At 46.7% G+C, this 23,389-nt stretch overlaps 1 protein-coding gene across 1 annotated transcript; it reads right to left on the bottom strand.

The window, feature by feature from the left end:
• On the bottom strand, nucleotides 1-22,485 carry GMIP (GEM interacting protein; the record flags this gene model as incomplete). The annotated part of the gene is made up of 22 exons (XM_082012130.1): nucleotides 22,152-22,485; nucleotides 20,647-20,784; nucleotides 10,999-11,092; nucleotides 10,840-10,915; nucleotides 9,898-9,961; nucleotides 8,904-9,029; nucleotides 8,567-8,631; nucleotides 8,012-8,122; nucleotides 7,682-7,762; nucleotides 6,848-7,036; nucleotides 6,592-6,729; nucleotides 5,955-6,145; nucleotides 5,269-5,390; nucleotides 4,934-5,020; nucleotides 4,718-4,816; nucleotides 4,493-4,632; nucleotides 4,014-4,202; nucleotides 3,795-3,932; nucleotides 3,492-3,688; nucleotides 2,633-2,927; nucleotides 1,001-1,121; nucleotides 1-488 (listed from the first exon to the last, which is right to left on the bottom strand). Exons 1-22 carry the CDS (start codon nucleotides 22,402-22,404, stop codon nucleotides 1-3), a joined length of 3,402 nt encoding a protein of 1,133 aa, XP_081868256.1. The 5' UTR covers nucleotides 22,405-22,485.
• Nucleotides 22,486-23,389: the final 904 nt, after the last annotated feature.

Below are 23,389 nucleotides of genomic sequence, written 5' to 3'. Positions count from 1 at the left end.
CTATAAGTATGTCCCAGGGCTGGGGTCCTCTGCTTTCTCAGTACCTCCTGCACTCTCCCGAGAAGGCTCAGGGGACACAGAAGTGTTATCAACTTTAAACTTTGAGACAATCCTGGCAGTTTCCTGTGTGATCTCAAAATGTTTGAGCTGCTGTCTCCCTCCTGGGCGCTGCTTGAGTGTGCTTGTGTCGGTCGAGCTGCTCCTGGTGCTCTCCTCCAGTACGTCCTTTGCTGTGGAGCTGCTGTTGGTAGGGTTGCCTTCTGCACCAGACCCTGTTGCCACGTTGGCTAAAGTAGTCCTCAAGGGCAGACTGGAAGACTTGGGAATGACTGGTTTTGTTTTTGCCTGGGTTCGAATATATTTTACAGGCTGTCGGCTGAAATGGCATCTGGGCTGGGTCCCTAGGACCGTGTCCAAAGCACTGTCTGTCTCTTCCTGCACAGAGTCCTCCAGGTCCTCCAGCTCAGAGGCAATACTTGAATTCATCTCTGAACAAAAAATTAGACAGTTATCTTAGAATAGTGAGACAAGGTTACTACAGCAAACAGTGTCAGCTGATGACTTCTTTTCCTGTTAGAAAGGAGATTGAAAACCCTCCTGCATTAACAGGCTAAAACGCCTCCCTCTAACAGCTTCTTTAATCAGGAGCAATCGCAAGGTATGCATTTAAAGAGGTATAAGACATCAATCAGGCTTATATTCTTAAGGCTGTCCTCGATGCATTAAAGCCAGGAATGCTGGTAGGTGCCTGTGGGCCCGAGAGCTGAGGCAGCAGCAGGAAAAAGCCCTTCCTGAGAGCAGTGGAAAATGTGCTTGCGCTGTCATGCGAGCGAGGTGGCGGTTGCTCTGCAATAGGTTATCTGCATCAAGACCAAGCAGCGATGCCGAAGAGGGCCCAGCTGTGCTTCCTCTGCTGTGTAGAGGCAGGCAGGAGGTGTGAAAACCAGCGAACATGGCATGAGACAACCTGTAAGAGCATCACGATCACCACTTCATTTACCTAGGGCATCTGCGCTTAACGGGCTGTGGGCTCCCTCCAGAGTCAGCTCATTGATGCCATCCCTGGAAGACGAGTTATCAGAGACAGAGTCCACATTTAAACCATGCTTGGAGGAGAAATTCTGTTGGAAAAAGCCGTGAGTGTTTATACAGGACTCTTACTTGACATGAAGATACTGTCAACTCCCACTTCATCCCAAAAGCTGTTAGAGACAGGTATGACTTGAGCTGAAAATGCCTTGATTTCTCTTAGATTATCTAGTGGAATGGGGAGGGAGCTTGCAGAAGGTCACAGGGCAGGGCCATGAGAGCAAATGATGGTTCAAGACCCGCCAGCTCCAGCATCTGTGCCGCAACTGCCACAAAACTCGCCGCAGAAAGCAGCCGCTGCGTTCTGCAGAGCAGCAGTGTGCTGAGACAGATTCCTGTGGGACGCCAAAGTAGCCCATTTCAGAATAAAAAGGGGAAACATCAGAAACCAAGCCATTAGCTGTAACTCAGTAATTATTGTCAAGTGCAAATGGGAGGATGAGTGAAGGACATGGGAGTGCCTGGGAGTCGTGGTTCGTATGGAACCAGTGTGAGTTTGCGCGAGGATCAGGTCACCTGGGTAGGGCTCCAGAGGTCAGCTTTATTAATGGCAAAATGAGAGTACCCTTAGAAGCAACTTCTCTTTTTAAATGTTTGAGACATCTCCTGTGGAATTCGGTCACACTGCAGAAGTGGGTAAAAATGGCTTTGAAAATAGTCAAAGGCAGTAGTTGTGTGCATCTCAAAGTTCTTTCTGTGAAGGTTTATTAATCCTGTAGGACTTCTGCACACAAGAATTGAATTGTGTCTACCCTGGTGATTTTATTTCAACTGTTATCATAGTTGTTCTAAGTTCTGCTTCCTCAGTGAACTGGACGTGTAGAGAAAGCAGTGTTACTGTATGTCAGCCATGGATATGGTCACTGCAGACACAGTCTTGCACGTAAGCACCCATGACTCAAAAGCAGGAAGCAGAGGATCCCTGAACCTGGATCTCGCTCCCTTTGGCTTAACTTTAGGAAAGTAATTTCTTCTTTCTTGCTCACCAAGCAACTATGAAAAGGAAAAAAAACCACCATGTCCCAGCTCAGGGATGCTATGCCTATTTGTGTTTTTAAAGTGCTGTGAAAGAGCTGTGAAGCTTGGGAAGAACACGGAATGCTCTGTAGCAGGAGATGGAAAAAACAGGGTCCATGGCCACTGCCCAGGGATGCAGCAGAGCCCTGTATGGCTGTACTGGGGGATTGCTGGGTCTTAAATGAACGTAGCTGCTTCCCAAGTTGTAGAGCTGTTTACAGAGAGAAACAGCAGTGTCCCAAGCAATTTAGCATGGAGAACCCCACAATTTTTCAGAATGACTGGGATCTAAAACGTGGAGCAAAACCATCCAGATTGGTCTGAGAAGCTGCTGAGTGATCTGTAGCTCATCATTTTTTCTGTTTCTCCCACTCCATGTGCAACAGGGTCCCTGCTCCTTCCTCTTGGAAGAACCCTCTGATAGCAAATGTTTTTTTCTGTGAAAAAAGTTTTCTTTAATTGCTAGTTCACCTTTCTGTCTCTACAGCAGGGTGAGTAAGCCCAGCTCAGTGTCTGGGAGCTCTACCTCTAGAGTTATATTCTGGACTGGGTTTGGGCTCTGAGGTCCTTCATCCTTTTCCGCCGATGCTTCTTGTGAAGGATTGTCACATCCAAGGGATAAGGATGAAGGCAGGTCATCCATCCCAAACACCCTTTCGTAGTTCTGAATGAGAAACTCCACAATCTGGGCTTGATACCCAGAGTCAACAAGGCATGACATTGAGACATCGCTCCCTGAGCCTGGCCGGATCAGAGTTGGCCCAAATACTATGCCCAGGTTGTTTGGGGACATCTTGTTCTCTTCGTATTTCTCTGCCACCCTGGGAAAGGGAAACAGGACTGTTAGGGGCTTCCCAGCTGTCGACCCGAATGCACTGAGTACACAGACAGAATGCACAAAACCCCCCGTTTTCTAGTAGAGAGAGAACCCCCATCTTTTTTGGGGAGCAGAGCTCTGGTCTGGGAAACTCCAGAGAAAAATATCTCGGAAGTTGCCTGGATGGTGCAGCCCTAATGAGTGGCTGTTTCTTGAGACCTGCGTTCAGAGCTGGGTGAAGGGGGCTTGGTTCGTGTCATTCCTTGAACCTCTTGCTCTACACTTGAGCTGTGAAGCATTATCAGCGAGGACATTCTGGTCCTTCTTGGTCATTAAGACTGTCTCCTAATTCCTGCAAGATGGTCCTTTCCATGAATGAATTTTTTACCCTCCTCACAGCTGCCTGCTTGGCTCTAGATCAGCCCTGTCACAGGTCAGGGAAGCCCAGATGTTCTCCTCATACACATGTGGTGCTGAGCTAGCCGCTCCTCTGGCTGCGAGGTCTCAACAGGGATCTCCTGTGGTCAGACCTGGCACTAACCAGCCTGACAACCAGCACACTCCTCACCTGTACAGGTGCGCGATAAGGTGCCGCAGAGTGTTGTAGTTACTTCCAGGCAGTTTGCTCAGCAAGTCCTTCATGCTCTGGATGGGGTCAGAAAGGAAGCCTGCGCAGTCCAACTTTTCTTCCCCAGGTTTTTGCAAATCTTTGGCAAGTGTAATGAGATCGTTATAGAGCTGGGACAGCAGCACTGGTGCCGAAAGCTGCAGTGAGGGGGAAGAAAACAGCGTGTTACTTCATCCTGCTGATCTGGCACCAAGGAATATGGTCGTCTGAGGCCTGGTCTCCCGGCAGAGATTTGGTACCCACTTCCTTCAGGAAATGCTTCAGGACCCCAGTGATGTCGTGGGGGGAGTGCTCGGAGAGCTCCACCAGGCTCCGTCCGTTCTCGAACGCCTGGCACAGCTTTTCCACCCGGGCTTTGGATCCGCTTATCCGATAGATCCCCTGCGTGGTTCAGAGGGGGAGAGGTCAGGAGTTTGGGCGCAGAGCAGAGAAGACCACAGTGAGAATAAACTTACTACTCACCTGCACCCCGAGGGCACGGGCTTCAATTTCCGAGGTGCATTTCACCACTATGAAGGGAACTTCCTCTGGGAAATCTCGAGGAACTTGTGTGAAGTCAATGCCAAAAAGAGGTACTCGGCTGGGCAACTTCTTGTGTCCACAGGTGATGAGCAGGTTCTCGAGACACTTCTTGTGGCAGGCCAGGCAGCACTGAAATGGCAGAACTGATGTGAGTTATGGTCTGGTTGTGGTGCACAGCACTGCAGCAGTGGCTGAACTTGGAGGACTTGTTCCCTCAACCACCAAAGTCCCACCAACCTCAGCAGGGTTGTTTCAGGCAAGTGGCAGCTGATGGCTTAACTCAAGGACAGAAAACTGCGCTTTGTGTAACAGAGAGAGAGAAAAAGCACAGAACTTTGCGGAGGGGCCCCTCATTCCCGCAGACCTTCAGCAAGACGATGGTTGCCCCAGGCTCCCACGCAAGGCATCCTAGCCCTCACCTCCTCGCACTCAAAGCCGCTGACCATGAAGGTGTCGCACTCCCTGCACTTGGATGGCCCTCGCAGCTTCCAGAGCCGGTGGGTCTGTGCTGCGCTGGAGAGGAGGATGTTCTTAAACTGCTGCTGGGATGTGCCATTTTCTGCAAAAACAGCTTTAAAGCATGAAAAGGAACCGATACGTAAGCACGGTTTCCACCTAGTGAGTCAAATATGTGTTTGGCTCACCATTTTCAAAGGTTTGCAAGGAATCTCTCTCTTCAAAATCATCTGAGGAGGACATGGTGCCAGTGGATGGAGCTTTCAACAATTTCCTGTTAGAGTTTCCTTGAGAAGAGAGAAAATATAAACAGCTGTTCTTGTCCTCATGATGCACAGAGTGGGTCAGTGTGAACTTTATTCCCGTTTTGGGCAATACTAGACAAGAATTTCTAGGGCTCTCACCTGGGCTAGAACTGGGAGAGTCCAGGGATCGGGATTCACAACTCCCACCGAGGCTTTCTGTGTCACTGCAGAGGGATTTGTTTGCACCTACGAAAGGTGGATACAGTGAAAGACCATCCCGAGTGCCCTTGGGATACTTCAACACAGGGTGGAAGTCCAAACCAACCTCCCAAGAAAATCCATAAATACTTGTCAGTCTTTTCTCACAGTCTGAGCAAAGCTTTACGCACTGCCCTAAGGACTTGAGAACCTCTCCCACCTCTTTGGCTACGAATCTAAAGTAAACTACAGTGACTCAAGAGAAAGTTGGGTCATCTTTATTAAATTCAACCTACTCTGTTCACCGTTTGTGGAGAACTGCTTTCTGGATGTATCTTCTGGAGTGCTCCCGTCCTTTGCTGCGGAAGAGGGCCCTGTATAATGCAGTGCCGTCTTCTTTTTGCCGCTGGGAGGGGACCTGAGAAGGGGGTGCAAACAATTTTCCAGCAGTGAAGGACAATGGACAATATTGTGCCACGGAGGTGCCTTATGGGTACCTGAGACAAAGCATCTGTTTCAGGCAGCTTACAGGTGTAAGCTGAGTTTGCAAGGAGACTATAATAAACACCTGCTCAAAACTAGGAAAACAAATTTTTTCAATGTAACTTCACCTTTTCTATCCACTGGAAAAATTTAGAAATCAGACAGCACCCACGTGAGAAAAGAGCGATCCAAACCTTTGGCAAATGATAGAAATATCGAACATGGTACGAAACTGCTGCCCTGCTTTTACTGATGTTGGTCCCATGCTCAGCAGAAGGAACCAAGCGCATCTTTGGAGACCTGTTCTTCATTAATGCAGCTATGCAGAGGGAAAAGATCCTCACATCTGAGGCAGCGGGCTTTTCTGAGATTAGCAATCACAACACTGCAGCGTTGCTAGTGACTTCATAGAGATTTAAACATCCTTTTTGCTCTGTGCACTCTGTCTTTCTCTCCTTTCAGCTAGGATGCAAGTTTTCCGTTTTTTTTTTTTTTTTACCTCTGCCCTCCAGAAGCATGTGGCTCGAACTCAAACACTTCCATATGGATGTCTGTCTTCTGCAGAGCCTGAATGAACTCCAGGTACTTCTCCCCTGCTTTGTATGGCTTGCAGACCTCAGACAGGTACTGGTATCCCACTGGAATCTGTTCTGACTGAGTCTGCCGCTGCTTAAACATCCTTAAAGTCACCTCACAGGGAAAGAAAAAGAAAATAATCATTGCTAGTCAAAGCCCAGGTGCTTTTTTTCTCCCTTGCATCTCACAGTAGTTCACCAGTCTTCAGTTTTTCATTACCCAAATGCAGTTACCTCCACTTCTACTTAATGATAGTTCTACTTAACAGGTTGGATAAAAACTATTTGCCATTATTGCTTGGTTTTGTTCTTTTTTTTTCCCCTCCAGGCCTTTTCTATGGATATCTGGGTCCTCAAAGCAGGACTGAAAATATGCTTATGTATCTGACAATTATTGGTAGCAAAGCAATGTCCAGAGCACTCTCCTAATTTCAACTGCTTGAGAATGGTTGGCTATAGGGTGGTTCAACAGTGAAATGGTGAAGAGCCCCAGGGGTCTTATCCCAAACAGCAGTTTCCCTGAAATGAAGATTAGACGAGAAATTATAAGACTACACATACCCACATCAGCACCTCATCCCCTTGGTAAATGAGCTTCCGAATATGGGAGACGATCCGTGCTCGTACTTTCTCCAGTTCTTGTTGACGAAAGTTGGCGTCGCCAATGCACATCTTGTATAAAGCTTCTGTTTCCTGAACCTGTGCGTGACCAGAAACGGAGCAAAGGAGGAGAAGGTCACCAGGATGGGTGGGAAGAAGCCGTAACATGGTGCACGGGCCGGCTGTGAATACCAACAGCCTGGTCTGAACTCATCACCTTGGCTTGTGCCTCCTCGCAAGAACGGCGTCGCTTCTCCAGCTGCTTGCTGGCGCTGCTGGGGTTGGTGATGGCTGCGCTCTGGTATTCGTCCTCCGCCTTGGCGCTCAGGTGCTTTGCTTTCTCCAGCTCCTCGCAGCGCTGTATGTATTGCAAGCGGGACTTGCGCAGGGATGACAAGGATTCATTCTTGAATGGGAAAAGGAACGGGTTTTAGGAAGCCCAGCGAGGCTTCGCGGGAGGAACAAGTCACAGCAGTACTCTGCTTATACGCAAAGCACCTGTCTCTTGGTTCAAGTGGATATTATCACTCAATACATATCGATATACATCACCATCCTTTGTCCCCCTCCTCCCAGAGTTCAGGAGCTCTAAGGGAGCCCCTGGGTTTCTTCTACAGCTGAGTGGAGACCCAGCTGTCCTGGATCATTTCTGCAAGGCGCCCAGGAGTGTCTTCCTCCCCAGCAGGGCACCCTGGAGAAGAGGGCTGATGGCGAAGCGCTAGCAGAGCGCGTGCAGCTGGGTTTTTGCGAGGAGTCGCAGGCGCAGAGCCTGCCTTTGCGGGGGGATCCCTCTCTGCTGAAGACAGCCTTGGGCTGGTGCGTGCAAACCCAAACTGCCTCCTCGCTCTGCAGGCAACAGGAGGTGATGGGATCTAGCAGGTAGCACAGGCAGGGTGGCACAGGAATGCCGCTATTACTTCAGAAAAGGTATTTTATTCAATAGCAGGATGCATATCACATTATTTAGTTACCACTGGTTCATAAATATTTGTTTTCAGTGTTTTGAGCTGTGCCTGGCATATAGGTCAGGCCCATCTTGTTGGCCTCTTACCATTCTCTTTTTCTCCTTTGTCCACTGATCTTTGAATTCTTTCCTCCATTTCTCAATTTCATTCTTCTTGGCTGAGAGAGGCTGCAGAGGAATAATAGTTAGGACAGCAACAGTTCCTCCTGAGGCACGAAACGGTATCTGACAGATGGGGGCATGACATTAGAAAGCAAACCTTGCAAGATGCCTCTCTTTCCCGTAAACTTGGTGTGCGTTTCCTTTTCTCTTCCCCTCTGCCCACTCAGACCAGGATAAATCACTTCTGTTAGGCCTCTGTCATGCTCCCATCTAACCTTCCAGCAAAGCTGTCTAGCCCCCACAGAAATACAGTACCTGGTAGAATTCCTTCTGTTGGAGCAATCCTACAGTCTCACTCGCTGAATTTCCAACCTTTATGTCATGTTCCAGGACCATTGTATAGAGTGCCTGAAGAGGCATGTTGCACTGCAGAAACCGAAAAAAGCAAATATAAAATGATAGATAATCACTGCAGCTTTCCTAAATTTAGGAGCTTTTGGCAGCTATGACCAAGAGCTACTACAGAAAGGCAAGAGTGTCTACACTGGTTAAATGGCGGGATGGGTATTTCGGACAACAAAGCAGGATGCTGGAAGCAGAAGAGCTTTTATGCTGGGCAGTATTGTACCAAATACTTGCCAGTTCATCCTTCTATCTAATTTTCAAAAAAATCACTGTGTTATAAGCAAATAGAAGAAAAAAGGAACTGGTCCAATACTGAGAGTTTCAGGAAGGATTTTGGAGGCATATTTGCTGTAGGATTTAAGCTGGACTCTACAAGCAGCTCGTGTGTGCAGACAGCCTCACGTTTGCTTGCCCTCCAAAAGGGGACCCTGTGCAGTGGAACAGGAACGTCACTAGGTCCCATACCTGTTGGAAGATGGCATTTCGTCCCGATTCTGCTATCTTCACCATCCCTTTGGCAAACTCGGTCTCTGTAAAAGGGCAGAGTAGACACCAGATTCATGGTTGCAGATGTGGGTTTGTCAAAGCCAGAGGTTATTTCAGTCAATTAGGATCATTCAGGGATGAAATTCTGACTCCATGTCTTTATCTTTGGGCAAAAGCAACTGAAAGGGTTGGTGTTTGGCCAGTTTCTCATGGGTATGCTTTTGCTTGCAACTGTATGTTCTTGGCTGTGATTTAAAAAAAAAAAAAGCTATCAAAAAGCATACAGACTCCGACCTGACTCTGCGCACAGACTCACCGTAACTCAGACGTTTTTCAATCCAGCTGAGAAGTTCTTTGACATATTTACACCACATTTTGGCATATTCGAGGGCTGCGTCAATGCCACCTTCACATTTTATCAGCATTTCATCTGCCTCCTCAGCTGCAACAGAATAAATCCAGGTTTGAAACAGCTCTGGCTGACAGGCAGAGGCTCCCCCAAGAGTGGCAAAATTGGAGTCCCAAGAGTTGGTGCTGTGAAATACTCAGGTAACAGCCATAAAAAAGTTCTTTCACTGAACAGTGTCATTATGATCTACTTCACGGTGACCCCATGCTGTCCCACCCACGGAACCACACAAGTTCCAGGCAAATTATACAGGCATATTCCTCTGCTCTCCACTTTTAATTAAATATTTAGATTTAATTTGTTTTGAAAACCAGAAGTGAAGAACCTAATGTGTTACTGGGGTGTTGCAGGAAGGATTCTTGTTCCTTGGCGGAACTGAAGACAGATCCGTCATGCTGCAGTGAGCAAATTTAAACATGTTTCAAGCTGGAATCTGTGAGAAAGCAGCTTAGAATTTTTTTTTTTCTTCATAGAGACTTTATAGGAAGAAAAACCAATTTTACGTTATGTTTTATGATGCCAGCGACAAGTACAGAGCTGGTAAGAATCCTCCCAGCAGGTAACAAAATGCTTTGGAGTATCCCAAGTTACACTGGGTTGATCTTTACTGTGCTTAAACCTTTGGAAATTGATGTCTTGTTATTTAGAAATCAAGACCTTGTAAGAAGCTCCTTAACAGGACATTAATGGATGAACAGGGGAAGATCCGTGCGCTGGAGGAAGCAGCGGGACGACCGAGCTCAAACAGGCATCCGCATCCTTGTTGGGCATCAGCCCGAGACCGATGCCAGCACAGACACTGGCATTATTCATCCGTGTCATTAGGAGCCTGCCAGGACCATTGCCAGGTGATTGACCAACTGTTCTCATGTCGCCTCTTTGATTTTTAATTAGCAGTTACCTGTTATGTCTGCCTGCACTTGCCTCTCGGAACTGGTTTTGCTCTTGCAGAAACTTTCGCTCAACTGTGGGTGGGGAAAAGGAGGGGAAAAAAAAAAAAAGAAAATGGTGAAGGAAAACAAGTATTCAGAAACTGGGAGGGTTTTTCAAAAAGGCCAGCTGGAGCGCTCACGTTGCTCAGCTAAGCGAGCCAGTGCAGTTAAACTAGTAGCCTGAGATCCGATGGAGGGAAGGTAGCACGGTGTAAAAGTCTGCCACAGACAGCAACACGGAGCAAACGCATCGCTAAGGCAGTGTCGTGGTTTAGCCACGACAGAGAGATCAGGCTAGAAAAGGGCTGCAAGGATGAATGCTGGTGGCTCTTATTTTACTATAAATCACAAAATATTTGATTTTATTTAAGTTTAGCTCATGGGATAATATGATTACATGAGAACAGTGGCTGTCAGAGAAAAATTAAGTTCCCTAGCCCCTTTGTTTATAGAGAAAAGCATGAAATGAGGCTGATTATCCGCAAAAGTCCCATACTGCCCAAAGCAAGTGAAAAACATTAAGTTCTACGATAAAGGGCTTCTGTTTCTTAAGGCCAAAATTTTAAAGTTTTTTCATGCGTGACTCTCAAATGTATTTGTGTTTGCTGTCTTGCCTGATCTTTTTCTTAGCACGTGGAACTTAAACCAGCAATTTCCACATCTCCTTTTCCAGAAAAATATGAATCCAAACAGCAAATGCCTGAATGTTTCCACTAAATATTAGCTGCTCTGTTGCCACCTCATCACTGTTATAACAAAGTGTTGTACAGTTCTTTTCTGTATATTCAAGTAAGAGCTGTAACTATTTTTTTGATGATCACCCAAAAAATTATTTTAATAACGTAGAATCATGCGCCTTGGCAATGGATGTCGGTAATTTCTTTAATAAAATGGACTCCTCCTTTGCCTACCAGAACGACCTCTCTTTCTGTGCTCAGGTCTGTGTCATCAGTGCTGTCAGCATCACCAACAAACATATCAACTGTCCTGTAGAGCGAAAAAGAACATGAATAAATAAATGAAGGTTGCAAAGACCCAGAAAACTAGTTCACCCCCATTTCTCTACATACGCATTTCCAATTGAGATTTCTATGGCATCCAAGCTCCGGAATATCTCACTGTACCGCTTCCTATTTTCAGGTGTCCTCTCTTGATTGTCGAGACCTGGAGGTGGAGAAGAAATAATTTTGCTGGAGCGCCTGACCCAAAGCTCCCTGGGGTCAGCAGGATGGTTTCCAAAGATGCCTGGGAGCGTGGCCGAGCCCTGCTGTCCTGCGCAGATTCACAGGGAAGCGACAAACTGTGATGGCCTGGCAAAGGACGGCAAGGTGAGGCCGAGGGTGAGATGGGATTCAAAAGAAAACTTTGGGAAAGGTAAATTCATCAAGGTTCCTTGGGCAGAACCCCCCAGAAAATGGGTCTGCAGATGTCCAGGGGAGACACCAAAGCTAATTTTAGGGCTTTCGATCAGACCCGGGATCAGTTGCGAAAACCATGCAGAAACCTTTATCGTAGCCACTCTGAGCTGAAGTCACACCAGTGTCCTTAGTTTGGTGCTGGTGATGCGCTGGCAGACCCAATGGAGAGGCTCACAGGGATGCAATGGCATGCCCCGTGCCTCGATCAAACCCACGCGCACGCCGTACAACCTGGGTCGGCAGAACCACGTGCAGATAGAAAACAGCAGGCATAGCCGTGGTCCAGCGGCGTGCGGGCTGGGCTGCGCTGCAGAAGTTGTCTGTTCCTTGCGCATCACGTGTGTGTGTGTCGCAATGTTTTATGTGCAGGGACCATTTCTCAATATTATACGTGCTGATTTATGGTGATAACCTACATTACGAAATCCTGCATCTCATTCAGTCCCCAGCGGGTATAAATTATTGGGCGTGCAAAATATGAAATGAGCTTGTCCCCACTTGAGGGGCAATACACTCCTGCCGTGCCTCCCTGTAAGGTCTAAGCGTATTCTGCCCGCAGTGGCACATGTAGCACGGTGGAGGCGAGCACATGCATTTTACATGGGGTGAGTGATGCTGTTAGTCTCACTTTCCACTGTCATGCGTTTGTCACTGGGGGCTGAAAGTTGCGGGGGGGGGAACAACAAAAAAACACCCAAAGGAAAAACATTCTAAAATATGTAAACGGGGCACAATTGGTAAAAACAAAAGAAAACTTCACTCTTCTTTGTCCTTTTGACATTCCAGGAAACAGGATGTGGTTGACCTAAATCTAGAGTTGCTTCACTGATAGTTGAGTTTTTGACAGTGAGCAGTAAGTACTTGCAAATGTTTCTCAGATGATGTTTTGTAGAAAAGCCAGCTTGTCTCATTTAGTTGTAGCTACTCCTGGGCCTTGTCCTAGTCCTGAAAAATACAGACTTTTTTCAAGTCAGATTTTGATTAGGAGCTGGCCTGCCATTAAGCAAGGTGGCAGGCTATGTGAGCAGCATCGCGCCGCTGCTGACCCCAGACTTGCAGAGCCACGTTGCCTCTGGGAGAGGCCGATGACTCTGGGAAACTCCCAGCACGCAGGGGAAGACCCAGCTCCTGGGCATCTGCCGGGGGAGAGGTGTGATCCTGGTCATCTTCCACCCTTCCAGCCAAAATGGTGTAGAAGAGCACAAGACTAGCTTCTCTGTACTGGTAATAAGGGACGCTGTGAGCATGTACATATACGTCTGTATTTTTTTTACTCTATAAAGATGTCAGACAATGCAAAAAAAGGATTTGTCATACAATTAAAAGAAAGATGGGGAAGTATTAGGGATTTTGTTCCACAAAGCTCCTTGATTGGTGTCAAACGAAAGTGCGCTCTGACAACCGTATAGTTACGGCATCCAAGCCATGATCTAACCCTACCACCAGCGTAAAAACAGAACAAACTGTGAAGAAGGCTGGGTGGGACACTGAAGCCATGCCTCTACTCAGTCAGTGCTGAGCAGCATTGGGCCAGATGCTACATTCCCTTCTGCACTAAGAAATGAGCAGGGAACTCTCCTAGCTTACTTTCCTTTACTGAGCAGATCACTAATATTTATGCTGGCCTCGTTCTTTAAAAGTTTTCTGAATGTTTTACTCCAAAGTGAAATGAGACACTGAAATGTGTGAAGACACGCTTGGTTTTTTACCATAATCCAGCGAGGTCTGAAGGAGCTGCAAGGAACCGCTCGGAATGGCTTGCCATGCTTGGGGGACCTGGGGAAGGGATTTAAAAGCATCAATGATGCTAAGAGAGAACTGCAGACTGAACGCAGCACCTGTCCTTCTTAATTGTGATAGATCAACGTTTCACCCTGAGCAACCTGAGACGGGCAGTTTACCAAACATCTCATCCTGTATTCTCTGTAAGTCATTCGTAATCCAAGACGTAACAAATCCAAGGCATGCTAATTTAATTTGGACCCTAACTACTCCTGTTGCTTTGCATGAGCAGATGGGCAGCTTTAACTTCTCGTTACCCCTAGCAGAGGATTGTACAACAGGAAGAAGTGACTCAACTTGAGCAGCGCTGGTGATGAGCAAAATGAAACGTTCTGCTTTTGAAAGCAGCTATTGTGAGGTGCCATAAGAGAAGCAAGAACCTTGGGTTCTCACAAGTCTTGCTTCATCTCAATAAGATAATATTATAAGGAATACTGTGGAAGCAGGAAGGTGGAAAAATTGGATATAAAAAGCTTCCCCAGCCTTGCCGTAGCTGGTGTTGTTAGCTGCATTCTCACAAGTTTAAACATGTGCTTCCCTATACCCTTGTCGTTCAGAAGCAGCACCAATTTGTCCCATCTATTTGAAATCTCTTGAGTGGTTTTGAGCATGTGCGGGTCTGGGCCAAATGGTTCCTGTGCCTCATATGTATCTCATCAAAGAAATTAATTGCCTTGAATGTATTGCTCTTCATTGTTCACAGCTGTCATGAGTCAGCTGTCTGTTGGACACCCTCAAGATGTCCCTTCCTGATGAACCGTGTACTCCTGACTGCCCACTTGCTAAATATGTAAACATCTGCACACATTTTTGTGTTCTGGAAAGAGAATGGAGCCCCTGTGCCTGGCAGGCTTGCAGAGGCTCCCATCAGTATCCATAAACTAACTCACCTTTCAAATCCTGATGAAATATCCATAAACTAACTCATCTTTCAAATCCTTCGCCTTGACCAGTGAGGACTAGGTAGCAGAGCATCTGCTGCGGCACTGGGATGTAAGACCACAGGCCTGGAAGAGACTCCAGCTCAGTCCTTTGCCCTTTAGCTGCGACTGCAACCTGATTTACAAATGAGTGCTTCAATTTAAACCAGCTATCTTACTGGACAACCCCATGACAACTGGAAGGCTGATCTAGAAACGAACGCTTCTGGAGATTAAAAACCATTGATGTTTCTTGAAGTACAGTATATCCTTATTCTTCTCATTTTAGACAATTCCAGCAGAAACCCCTTCCAGTGTCGGCGTTAGACCTGTGTCCCAAAGGAGAGCATCTCTGCACGGCCAACACTCACACCAGCGCGGGCCAGCTGTCGTGTGAAGTTCTGCCCCTGCGTTGGGTGGACAAGCTGTCATCTCACCGGTGTCATCTACCTTCTGGGAAGCTCACCGCTCTTCTCTGCCTTTTCTGCCATTACGGGGAGAGCAAGCTCTCACGGTGGTGGGTGTGCAGAGCATCAAGGGTATTTTTAGCAGGAGAAACTCTTGTTCTGCTCTTCAGCAGAAGCATTACTTCCCTTTCAGCCGCAGTTACTGTGAAATGAAGTAAATGTCTAAAACCCTAATTCAGCATGGCGCTGTTGCCAAACCTCAGTATCACACGCCTGTTCCTGGTAGCACCTTCCTCTGCTCTCAATTTTGCACTTTGCAACACAAGATCTGAATTTTTCCACCGGGGCAAATCTCCTGTTTCTGCATAAAAGGACTCGTGCTTCTTAGCAGCATCTTTGTAAAATCCCCTGCTTGCTAAGCCACAATGTGGTTCGAACCAAATTAGGCCAAATAAGTATGAAAACTCTAAAATTGTCATCTGCCACTCCTCCGTGTAATCCTTCCCCTTTAACCAAGACACCCCTCAGTGAGACTCTGGCTATGGCTAGCAGCAAAGGACGATGCTCCAGCTGCCTAGATCAGCACTGCCGTCTATCTGAGGAATAACAAACCAAAATTTTTGGAACAAAATAATCCAAGTTCCTTGACAACGGTTTTGCAAAACCAAGACCGCTTCCCATCTGTCACTGATTTCTCATCTTCTCTTCCTAATTCAGTGGAACAAAAGCCCTGGCAAAAACTGAATTTACAAATCGGCTAATTTTTGAGGAGGCTGGAACCGCTACCGAAAGGTGCGATCACCCACAACTGACAGGAAATACTAGCAAGGTCGGATGTCTTAAATAGCAGTATGTATTAATGAGGGGATTAATGAAACATGCTGGGGGGGGAAGGAGAATTTCCACTTAATACATCAATTCGTTGAAAAAGAAGGCGTGCACACTGCAAATATTTCTGACCTGTCTGACAGCAGAAACTGAGCACAGGTGCATTAGTTTGCAAAATAAAAGTGAGGGGATTGCCAGCTTTAGAGGAAAATATTAGTAAAACAGATTTGTCGTGATAGATGGCAGCCCCCTGCAGTTCTTAGTTAATAAACCTTGCTTTTTAAGTAAGAAAAGTACAACTACATTAACTTCTGGCTGCTTGTTTCTTCAATATTAAGAATAAGGAAATGTTAGTGATGGTAAGAGGAACTTACCATGTTCTGACAGTGAAGTACAGCAGATGCTGCTAGTACTGGAAAGCAGTAAAAGGACCTCCCAATTAGCCACAGAAAAATGAATCCGGGACACTTTTTGGTTAAAAAATAGGGCTGAACAAATCGTTCGTATCAGTCACTTTGGTTTTGCAAAAGAGCTGTCAAACCTTGTTAACAGGTGAGATTTTGTTGATAAAAGACGCTCTGCATTTCTCAAGGGCATTTGACTTTTACGGTCATGCCACGTTTTGGGTGGGATCCTTCATCACATGTTAAAAACTGTTTCACTGACAAACCCAAAAATACATCTTTAATTGATGTATAGGGTTGTTTCTAGAAGGATCTCAGAAACAGTTTCCTGCTTTTTGGTGGGTTTATTAAATGATCAGACTTGTATCATCGTTTCTCCTGGTAAAGTGCCTGATGGGACCAAGACTGTGGGCCAACGAATAAGGCAGACAGCTGTTTATTACAGTCTCAAAGTGGCCTCAGAAATGGTTACGCTTCCACTGCAGCATACAGCTGAGCGTCCACAAATTAGGTATGGATGCCATATCGTCCAGCTGGAAGTCTCTGCCCTGAAAAGCAGAGATGGACACAATGGGTAGTTGCCTAACGCGAGCTTCACACGCAATGCTTCAGAAAGAGGACCTCTGCAACTCTGGCAGCGTAGAAAAGGGGAACATCGGGCAGAAGCAGGCTCTGCGTGTGCCTGCGCACGCAATGCTGGATGACGAGCGCGTTAGATGTTCGTGTCCGTTCTAACAAGGGGTTGTTGCTGAAGGCAGAAAAGCGCTCTGTAGGGCAAGGGTGGGCAGAAAACTAGTCTCACAATACAGTTTCCAAACAAGCCCAGCTTATTCAGTCTATCAAAAACACTGAGACATCCTTTAACTATCCCCGTGTATGACTGTGAGCTATAGAAATTCTGCTAATGGTTTTTTGATTTTCACGACAAAGACATTACAAGATCCAGTGGCTGAAAGGCAAGCTGAAATAAAGGGTTTTCTAGCTACAAGGATAATGATGCATTTGAATGTGACAGCAGGGAGAGGACTAATGTTGTTTGCTGTGTTTCCCTGATTACAGAGACCGACAGTTTTTCACCTCCGAATTCAGCGCCAAGGATTGGCCCCTGTTAAGATGCGGCGCTGGCAGGAGGGATTTGTGCTCTCGCGTGGTACACAGACCTCTTAGATGCTCAACTGCTAAGTGTTACTCTGATTCAAACTGATTGTGTTCATAATTAAGGTCATCACCTTTGAGAACAAGGACGTGGCACAAATTTTTGTCAGAGGGACTTGAGCTGATGATATGCAAGTACCAGCGTTACGTACTTCCAGTCTCTTAAGAGAAAACACTGCACCTTCTGCCTCCTGAAAAAGGGGCTTTGCATCCTCTCCTCTTGTAAGTCAATGTCCAGTGCAAATGCATCAAATAACTTCAACTCTCAGAGAGACTCAGAGAACTGAACAGTCGGGATCTTTGTGGAAACCCCATTTAGAGGAACTTACAGCTCTTTTCTAGCACCCATATTTCCTAGCTGGCTCACAGGCTGATCTGCGTCATATGTCATATCATGCCCCAAAAGCTTACATTACAAACACTTATAATAGATTGTTTCGAATGCCATCACATACCACTTGGTTCTGGGTCTCCCATGGCTGAATCTTCAGTGTTTTGCTCTGAAAGCAGCAGAATCCCAAATAACCCAGCTTTCAACCACAGCTGAATTAAGTAAAACACAAATTCTTGATCAGGTCAGATGTGAAGAAGTTATCCAAAGGCCCATGATAGCTGCATGTGAGGAAGACCTGCCTGAAAGAATGGGCAGAGGCACCCGTCGGTGAGTGCAGCTGCTGTAGCCAGATCTGCTTCCTGCAGACACGCTTCCGCGTAAGGAAGCAGCGTGCAGCGTACATTTGTTTGATCATGCAATTTGCATAACTCAGATGTGTCTTGGTAAATAGCGAAGCAGGGACCGTTTCTGAGCCCTCCTGGCTTCAGTGCTTGCAGCTATCACGGCAGCCCCAGTTTCTCTACCCAGATGGCTTCCTAAGAAACACCCGTGCTTCCAAATACACTGAACCAACCGCTGAGAAACTGCCGGTGGTGAAGGGAAAGGGCCATTAAGTTAAAAGAAGGAGAGAAAGGATGAGCACCTCGGGCAGGGACAGGGCAGCGGTGATCCTTGCCTGACCCACCGTTCCTCTGCTCTCCTCACTGGCACGTGGGTGTAACGGAGCCTTCTCAGAGATCACAGCCCTTCTTGGCTTCTGCTCAGCAAAACAGAAATCTAAACTTGTGAGGGTCTGTTTCTTGAATAAAAACAAGCCCTGATTTTGTAAGTTTTTGATGAGCTATGGAAAAAGCTATCGCTTGCTTCAAGGTGTCTTTCACCCTGGGAGCATTCCCCAGACAGCGGGCTGGGATGTAAGGCTTTAAATCCAACCCCTCACGCTGTACGATATGCTCCGGCTCAGAAGCAATTGATTTACTGGCTGCAAGCACATAGTTAGCGCTGCCATCTTTTAAAACTGGTGAATTTTGCCTTCAGTTTTGGAATACTGGTTCTGATTTAATGATGGAACTGTGCTACGGGAAATAGAAAACATCTATTCAAAGATTATAGCTCAAAGCGAGCAGAAACTGAAGTGAACTTTTTTCTTCTGCAAATATTAGAGAAACTGACAGCAAAAATGTGACAGTCAACAAACAAACTTGTGCTCAGCAGCAAAGCCACTCATTTTTCTTCACTAAATAATGAATAATTTAAACTATGTTTTCTTACACAACCAAAAAAATACGCTTGTGGCCCTGAACTCCCAAAAAGCAGTTTCCCTTTCCTCAGCATCTGCTGGAGACTCAAGTAATGCTGCTAAATTCCTTCTGTAAAATTTTTCCCTGAGGTTGCACCACAGACTTCATGGCAGGCAAATCTACAGGCTCTTCTGTCCCACTAACTACAAGCAGACACAAGTCAGCGTTAAGATTCACCTGACTTTTCCATCATTAACACTTGTTTAATTAAAAAAAAAAATCCTAGAATCTCAGAGTTACTGCTTCAGTGTTGAATGTTTTGGGCTCAAGTGAATGTGGCACGTGTCGGTTTCTGCTCAGGCTCTGGAGGTAACGGTTGACTTTTGGAAGAGAGCAGGAGAACTGGGATGCATAACCATGGCACAGTGCCGCTGGGGTCAGCATGATGAGCTTCTCCTATCAGCTCTTCCCGAGCCTGTGTCTCAGTTTTGTATATTCAATCAGTATAATTACAGGTACGTTAAGTATAATTATCATACCTTGTTTGCAAAGTGCTTTTTTTACAGGTAAATGCTATAAAAAGTGTTTTTCTAGTGTAAAGGCATTTATAGGCAAAAGGATTGCAACATAGTACAGCAACACCCCTCTGAGTAATTATATATTAAAAAAAGCTAATAAAAGCTAACACAGAGCAAGGGGTGTGGCTCCTTAGCTACCAGAAACATAACTCAGGATGCCAATTCCCAGTCTCATCAGCCTGTTTCCTAGACATTCTTGCTGACTGAGAATGTCCTTTTTTGGTCGGGTTTTTGGTGGGGGTAAAAGTGGAGATGGTAAAACCCTAAACTTTCTTTTGCAGATCAGAGGGTCAGAAAAGCACAGGAACTCTTGAGAAACGGCCCGTCTTCCACTTCCACCGTAACACAGAGCTGTACACAGCATAATAACAAGGTTCTCTAACGAGGGAAGCTGTAGCAGCAGTCTCTCACTTGCTGGTGCAGGCAGATCGGCACCGGTCACGGGGCAGTAAGCTGCTTCGACTGCTCTCCTGACATGGAGCTCCTCCAACGCAGCCTGCAAGCTCCTTCTGCATTTCTGACAGGTGAATTTTTTTAATTACTATTTTAAACCAAGCACGATGGCAACTTACTGCAGACAACTCACAGGAGCAGCCCTTATGAGGTCTCATTAAACTTCCCTTTACGTCAACACTGCTATTTTATAAGGCGATTGTATTTTCACATCGGCAGGTCTTTTGAAGGCAGGGGAGGAATGAAACCGGGGAGTGAAAGTGGTGGTGTGGTTAGGGCACTTTCGTTCCTTCCAGCTCCCCGCTGAGAGCCTTGTGCCAGTCCTGGCTCTGCTCATACACAGAATATTGGGATGGGACATTCAGTGCTTCCTCTTGAAGCTCATCTGACTCCCAAAACAAAGGCCAGGAACCACCGTCCTTTTCTTCTGAGGAGGCTGAGACTAATTTTCAGGTTATGATTTTCCACTAGATTTAAGTATATCTGAGCTCCCAAGACAGTAACATGCAAAACGGGGATAAAAAGGGCATTAAGTAAGGATTCATATTCAAACCGTCCAACCCAGAAGGTCAGCAGGGTGTAGGACATCACCCTTACCTCCTAGAGCCTGTGAACGGTTTCTTGATTAGTGCATAGCGCCTGTAGACTTCCAAGGACTGTGTAAACAAAATACCACAACCGCTCTGTGGGTCAGCCTAATTCTCGCCCCCGCCACGCATTGACAAGCAAAGACATGAAAACATTTTGCACAGGGTTATATAGGAATTCAGCGCTGAGGGAAGTCCTGACACACGCCGCCTTGCTCCAACAGACAAAACCGAGCCAAGAACAGCTCCCTGGAGCCTCGCGTTTCCATGCTTTTGGTTTCACCATCCGAACGCGATGTGTCTTTATCAGTGGAAAACCCACAGATAGCACAGTTTGCCAGCATGATTGCCAACCTAAATAAAAGACGCTCGTGTCTAAGCCTTTCTCTCTTTCACGCATTTTAAAAGCACCGTCATCCCTAACGATGTGATCTAGATATGAATAAGCCTTGATGATCACCGGCTTCTCAGCTTTGGTAGTGACCTGTGCTTTCCGTGCATGTGGACACCCATGTGTGCCTGTGCTGAGCCTGGTTGAAAGCTTTGCATCACCACTGAGCAGAGGGCAGTAACTACAGTGCTCGTTAGGTTCTCTAAGGTTACGGATTTACCATTGATATTGGCGATAAGGGTTGCTACGGCAGGCTGGATGGCATCCCAGGTCAAAGCAGGATATGTGTTCAGGAAGGAGGAGATGGCTTGCAGTAAGTCTGCTAGTTTGGCTTCAACAGAAGCTGAAATAACTTCTCCTAAAATTAAGAAGGGGAAAAAAATTACCATTTTTTTGCATGCATAAACTCTCATCCTCACCTCTCCCAGGATGAACTCACTTCAGCCAGGGACCTGTACCGCTGTGCTGCACCTAAACCTCAAGTTCTGTGCGAAACAGAAAATAACAAACACTAAAGACCGAAGCAAACAAAAAGCCCACATGCAGCGATGGAGGGAAGTGGAAATTTTTTGCCCAGTCCTTCACCAGGGCCAGGACACTCGATGAGGCATTACGCTGCCTTTTGTCTGGGTTCTACTCCATGAGCCCAAGCAATGAGTATCTCCGCTTCCTGCTGCGGGAGCATCATGTATCTTTGTGTCTTTACATCCAAAGGCCAATCTCCAAGAGCAAAACACAGTCCCAAGCTGTGAACTGGGAAAGATGCTCGGTGAAGGAGGAGCTGCCAGCACAGGCAGGTCTGATTTCCATGTGCAGCTGGCATTGTTTGGGGGCTGTTAAAAGCCAAGAGCACCACCACAGTTATGAGTTTGCTTGAGAAATGTGGCCAACCCAACTTGTTCGGCGTGCCTGGGGTAAAGGCAGTCACTGTGACCTAGAGCTACAGCTTGCGGCCGTGGGTGGGGAGTCCAGGATCACAGAGAACTCCGGATGCCTTGGTGGAGAGCGTGGCACTCTTCCAGGAGGTTTCTTGTTCCAGCAAGTAGTTGAAGGGATTTTGTTAATGCTGCCATGCTGCACAAGGTCTCTACAGCAGCACCGAGCCTGTGATAACTGTTTTCATAATTGTTGGTTTAGGTCTACTCACTTGGGTTCCAGCCTGGAGAGTGTCCTGCAAGTAAGGAGGCTATCCAGGGGAAAAGGAGACAGGAAAGTGCCGGTGTGCCGGCCAGGAAGGCACGGCACTTCTGCTGGAGCGCATTTCCAGGCTGGGACACACGCTTGGGCTTCCACCACCACCCGGAGCACCACCAGCTTGAGCCTCTCTTCGACTCATGACATTTGGACTCCTTTCCTGATGACGAATCCCAGTTTTCTTGGCAGGGTTATTGCAGGCACCCTTTCTTTGAGCCAGTTTAACTCACTCGTGAGTAATTGCAGGTGATGTCAATAGCACTTGAAGTGTTTTTGCATCGCATTTGGAGGAAACCTGTGCACTTAGACGGTTAAGTGCTCTGAAATTTTATCTATTGATGCAATTCATTATAGGAAAAGATGTTTGCATAATTAAATATCTGCACAGTGAGAAGCCACTCTAAATTGTCCGAGGGCTGTCTAAATTCATTGGTTTAAATAAATAATGCAGCAAGAATGAGGCAGGATCACTTTTACTGAACATAATCTGCTTGTTTTTGTAAGCAAATAAGTGGATTGAAAAATATTTACCTTTTCGGAAGAGCTCGCGGAAGTTCTGAAATTTCCTGTCGACGTTCCTCAGGTGTTTGGTGATGCAGAGCACCTCGCCGTCCGTGAGGTGCACGCGGCCGGCGTGATCACCAGGGGCAGGGCTCCGGATCGAAGCCCAGGCAGCAGCCAGGCACCCGCCGTCGGGCTCATGGCCGGGTGGAAGGCGTCTGCCTGGCGATCCACCTGCAATCCGAGCACAACCGGTGCTGTCCTGGGCTCCTGGTCCGTTCATGGCGAGGTGGAACACCCACTGCAGAGCTTTCCTGAGTCCGGTGGGTGAGCCTTTTTCTCAGGCTATGTTTTTGGGTGCGCACCTCCAAAGTCCCGCATGCCGTAAGCACGGCTCCCCCTCATTGAAAGGAGAAGCAGCAGCATTCTGCAAAAGCAACTGGAGATGCAAGACAAAGCACTCGGAAAAAAATTGAAGGTATGGGACGAATTCTCATGCTCTCAGCATTTATTCATTTTCTAATGCAGTAGAGTTGCAACCAGTGTTTTCTGAGAAATGACTGAAGCAAGTTTTAATTACCAAGTTTCTTCACACCCTTTCCAGCAAATGAAAACCCAAGTTTAGGAAACTTTTTCTTAGCAAGGCTTGGATATCAAAAACAAGCCCCAAATATCCATATGCAAGAGCGCTGCATTTCCGTATCGGTCTCTCTTATTTACCATAACGTTATCTGCAAGTAAAAATGTTGGTTTAGGCGAGCTGTAGAGAATGTCTTCCATCTCTTTCGTTGTCCTTCCTCAGCTAAAATGCAGGCGAGGAAAAAGCCATCACCTCTCATGAGAAATCTCTCAGTTTATCCAAAGTACCGCAGCATCTTGGTATTTGCTGGTAAAACCAGAAAATTGAGCCGTTGCCAGTGTCCCGGTGCAGTTCGGCTCCCGAATCTCCGCTGGGCTGCCCCGTGCCTCTGCTGTGGGGAGCGACGCTACGCGCAGTCTGCGTGGGATGAGTCTGCAACCTCAGACAGGTGTCAGGCTGTGTGGATTTTCCACATTCCTCTTGGGAGTTGTGAAATTACTCACTTCCCAGGCTATCTCGGGGATCAGAGACATCCTCCTTACCCAGCTTTCATTAACTCTGTGCTGTCTGAAACTTGTGAAGCATCTTCATGATTCCACGTGCATCAGTATATTTTATTTTGACAGAACAGCAAGTCCCTTTGTAAGGAGATTCCGTGAATTATGCTGACCAACTGTGAGGTAGCATG

Source organism: Phaethon aethereus (assembly GCF_964289735.1).
Source record: "Phaethon aethereus genome assembly, chromosome: 32".
Taxonomy (NCBI): Eukaryota; Metazoa; Chordata; class Aves; order Phaethontiformes; family Phaethontidae; genus Phaethon; species Phaethon aethereus.
This window is presented reverse-complemented; position numbering and strand designations above follow the sequence as displayed.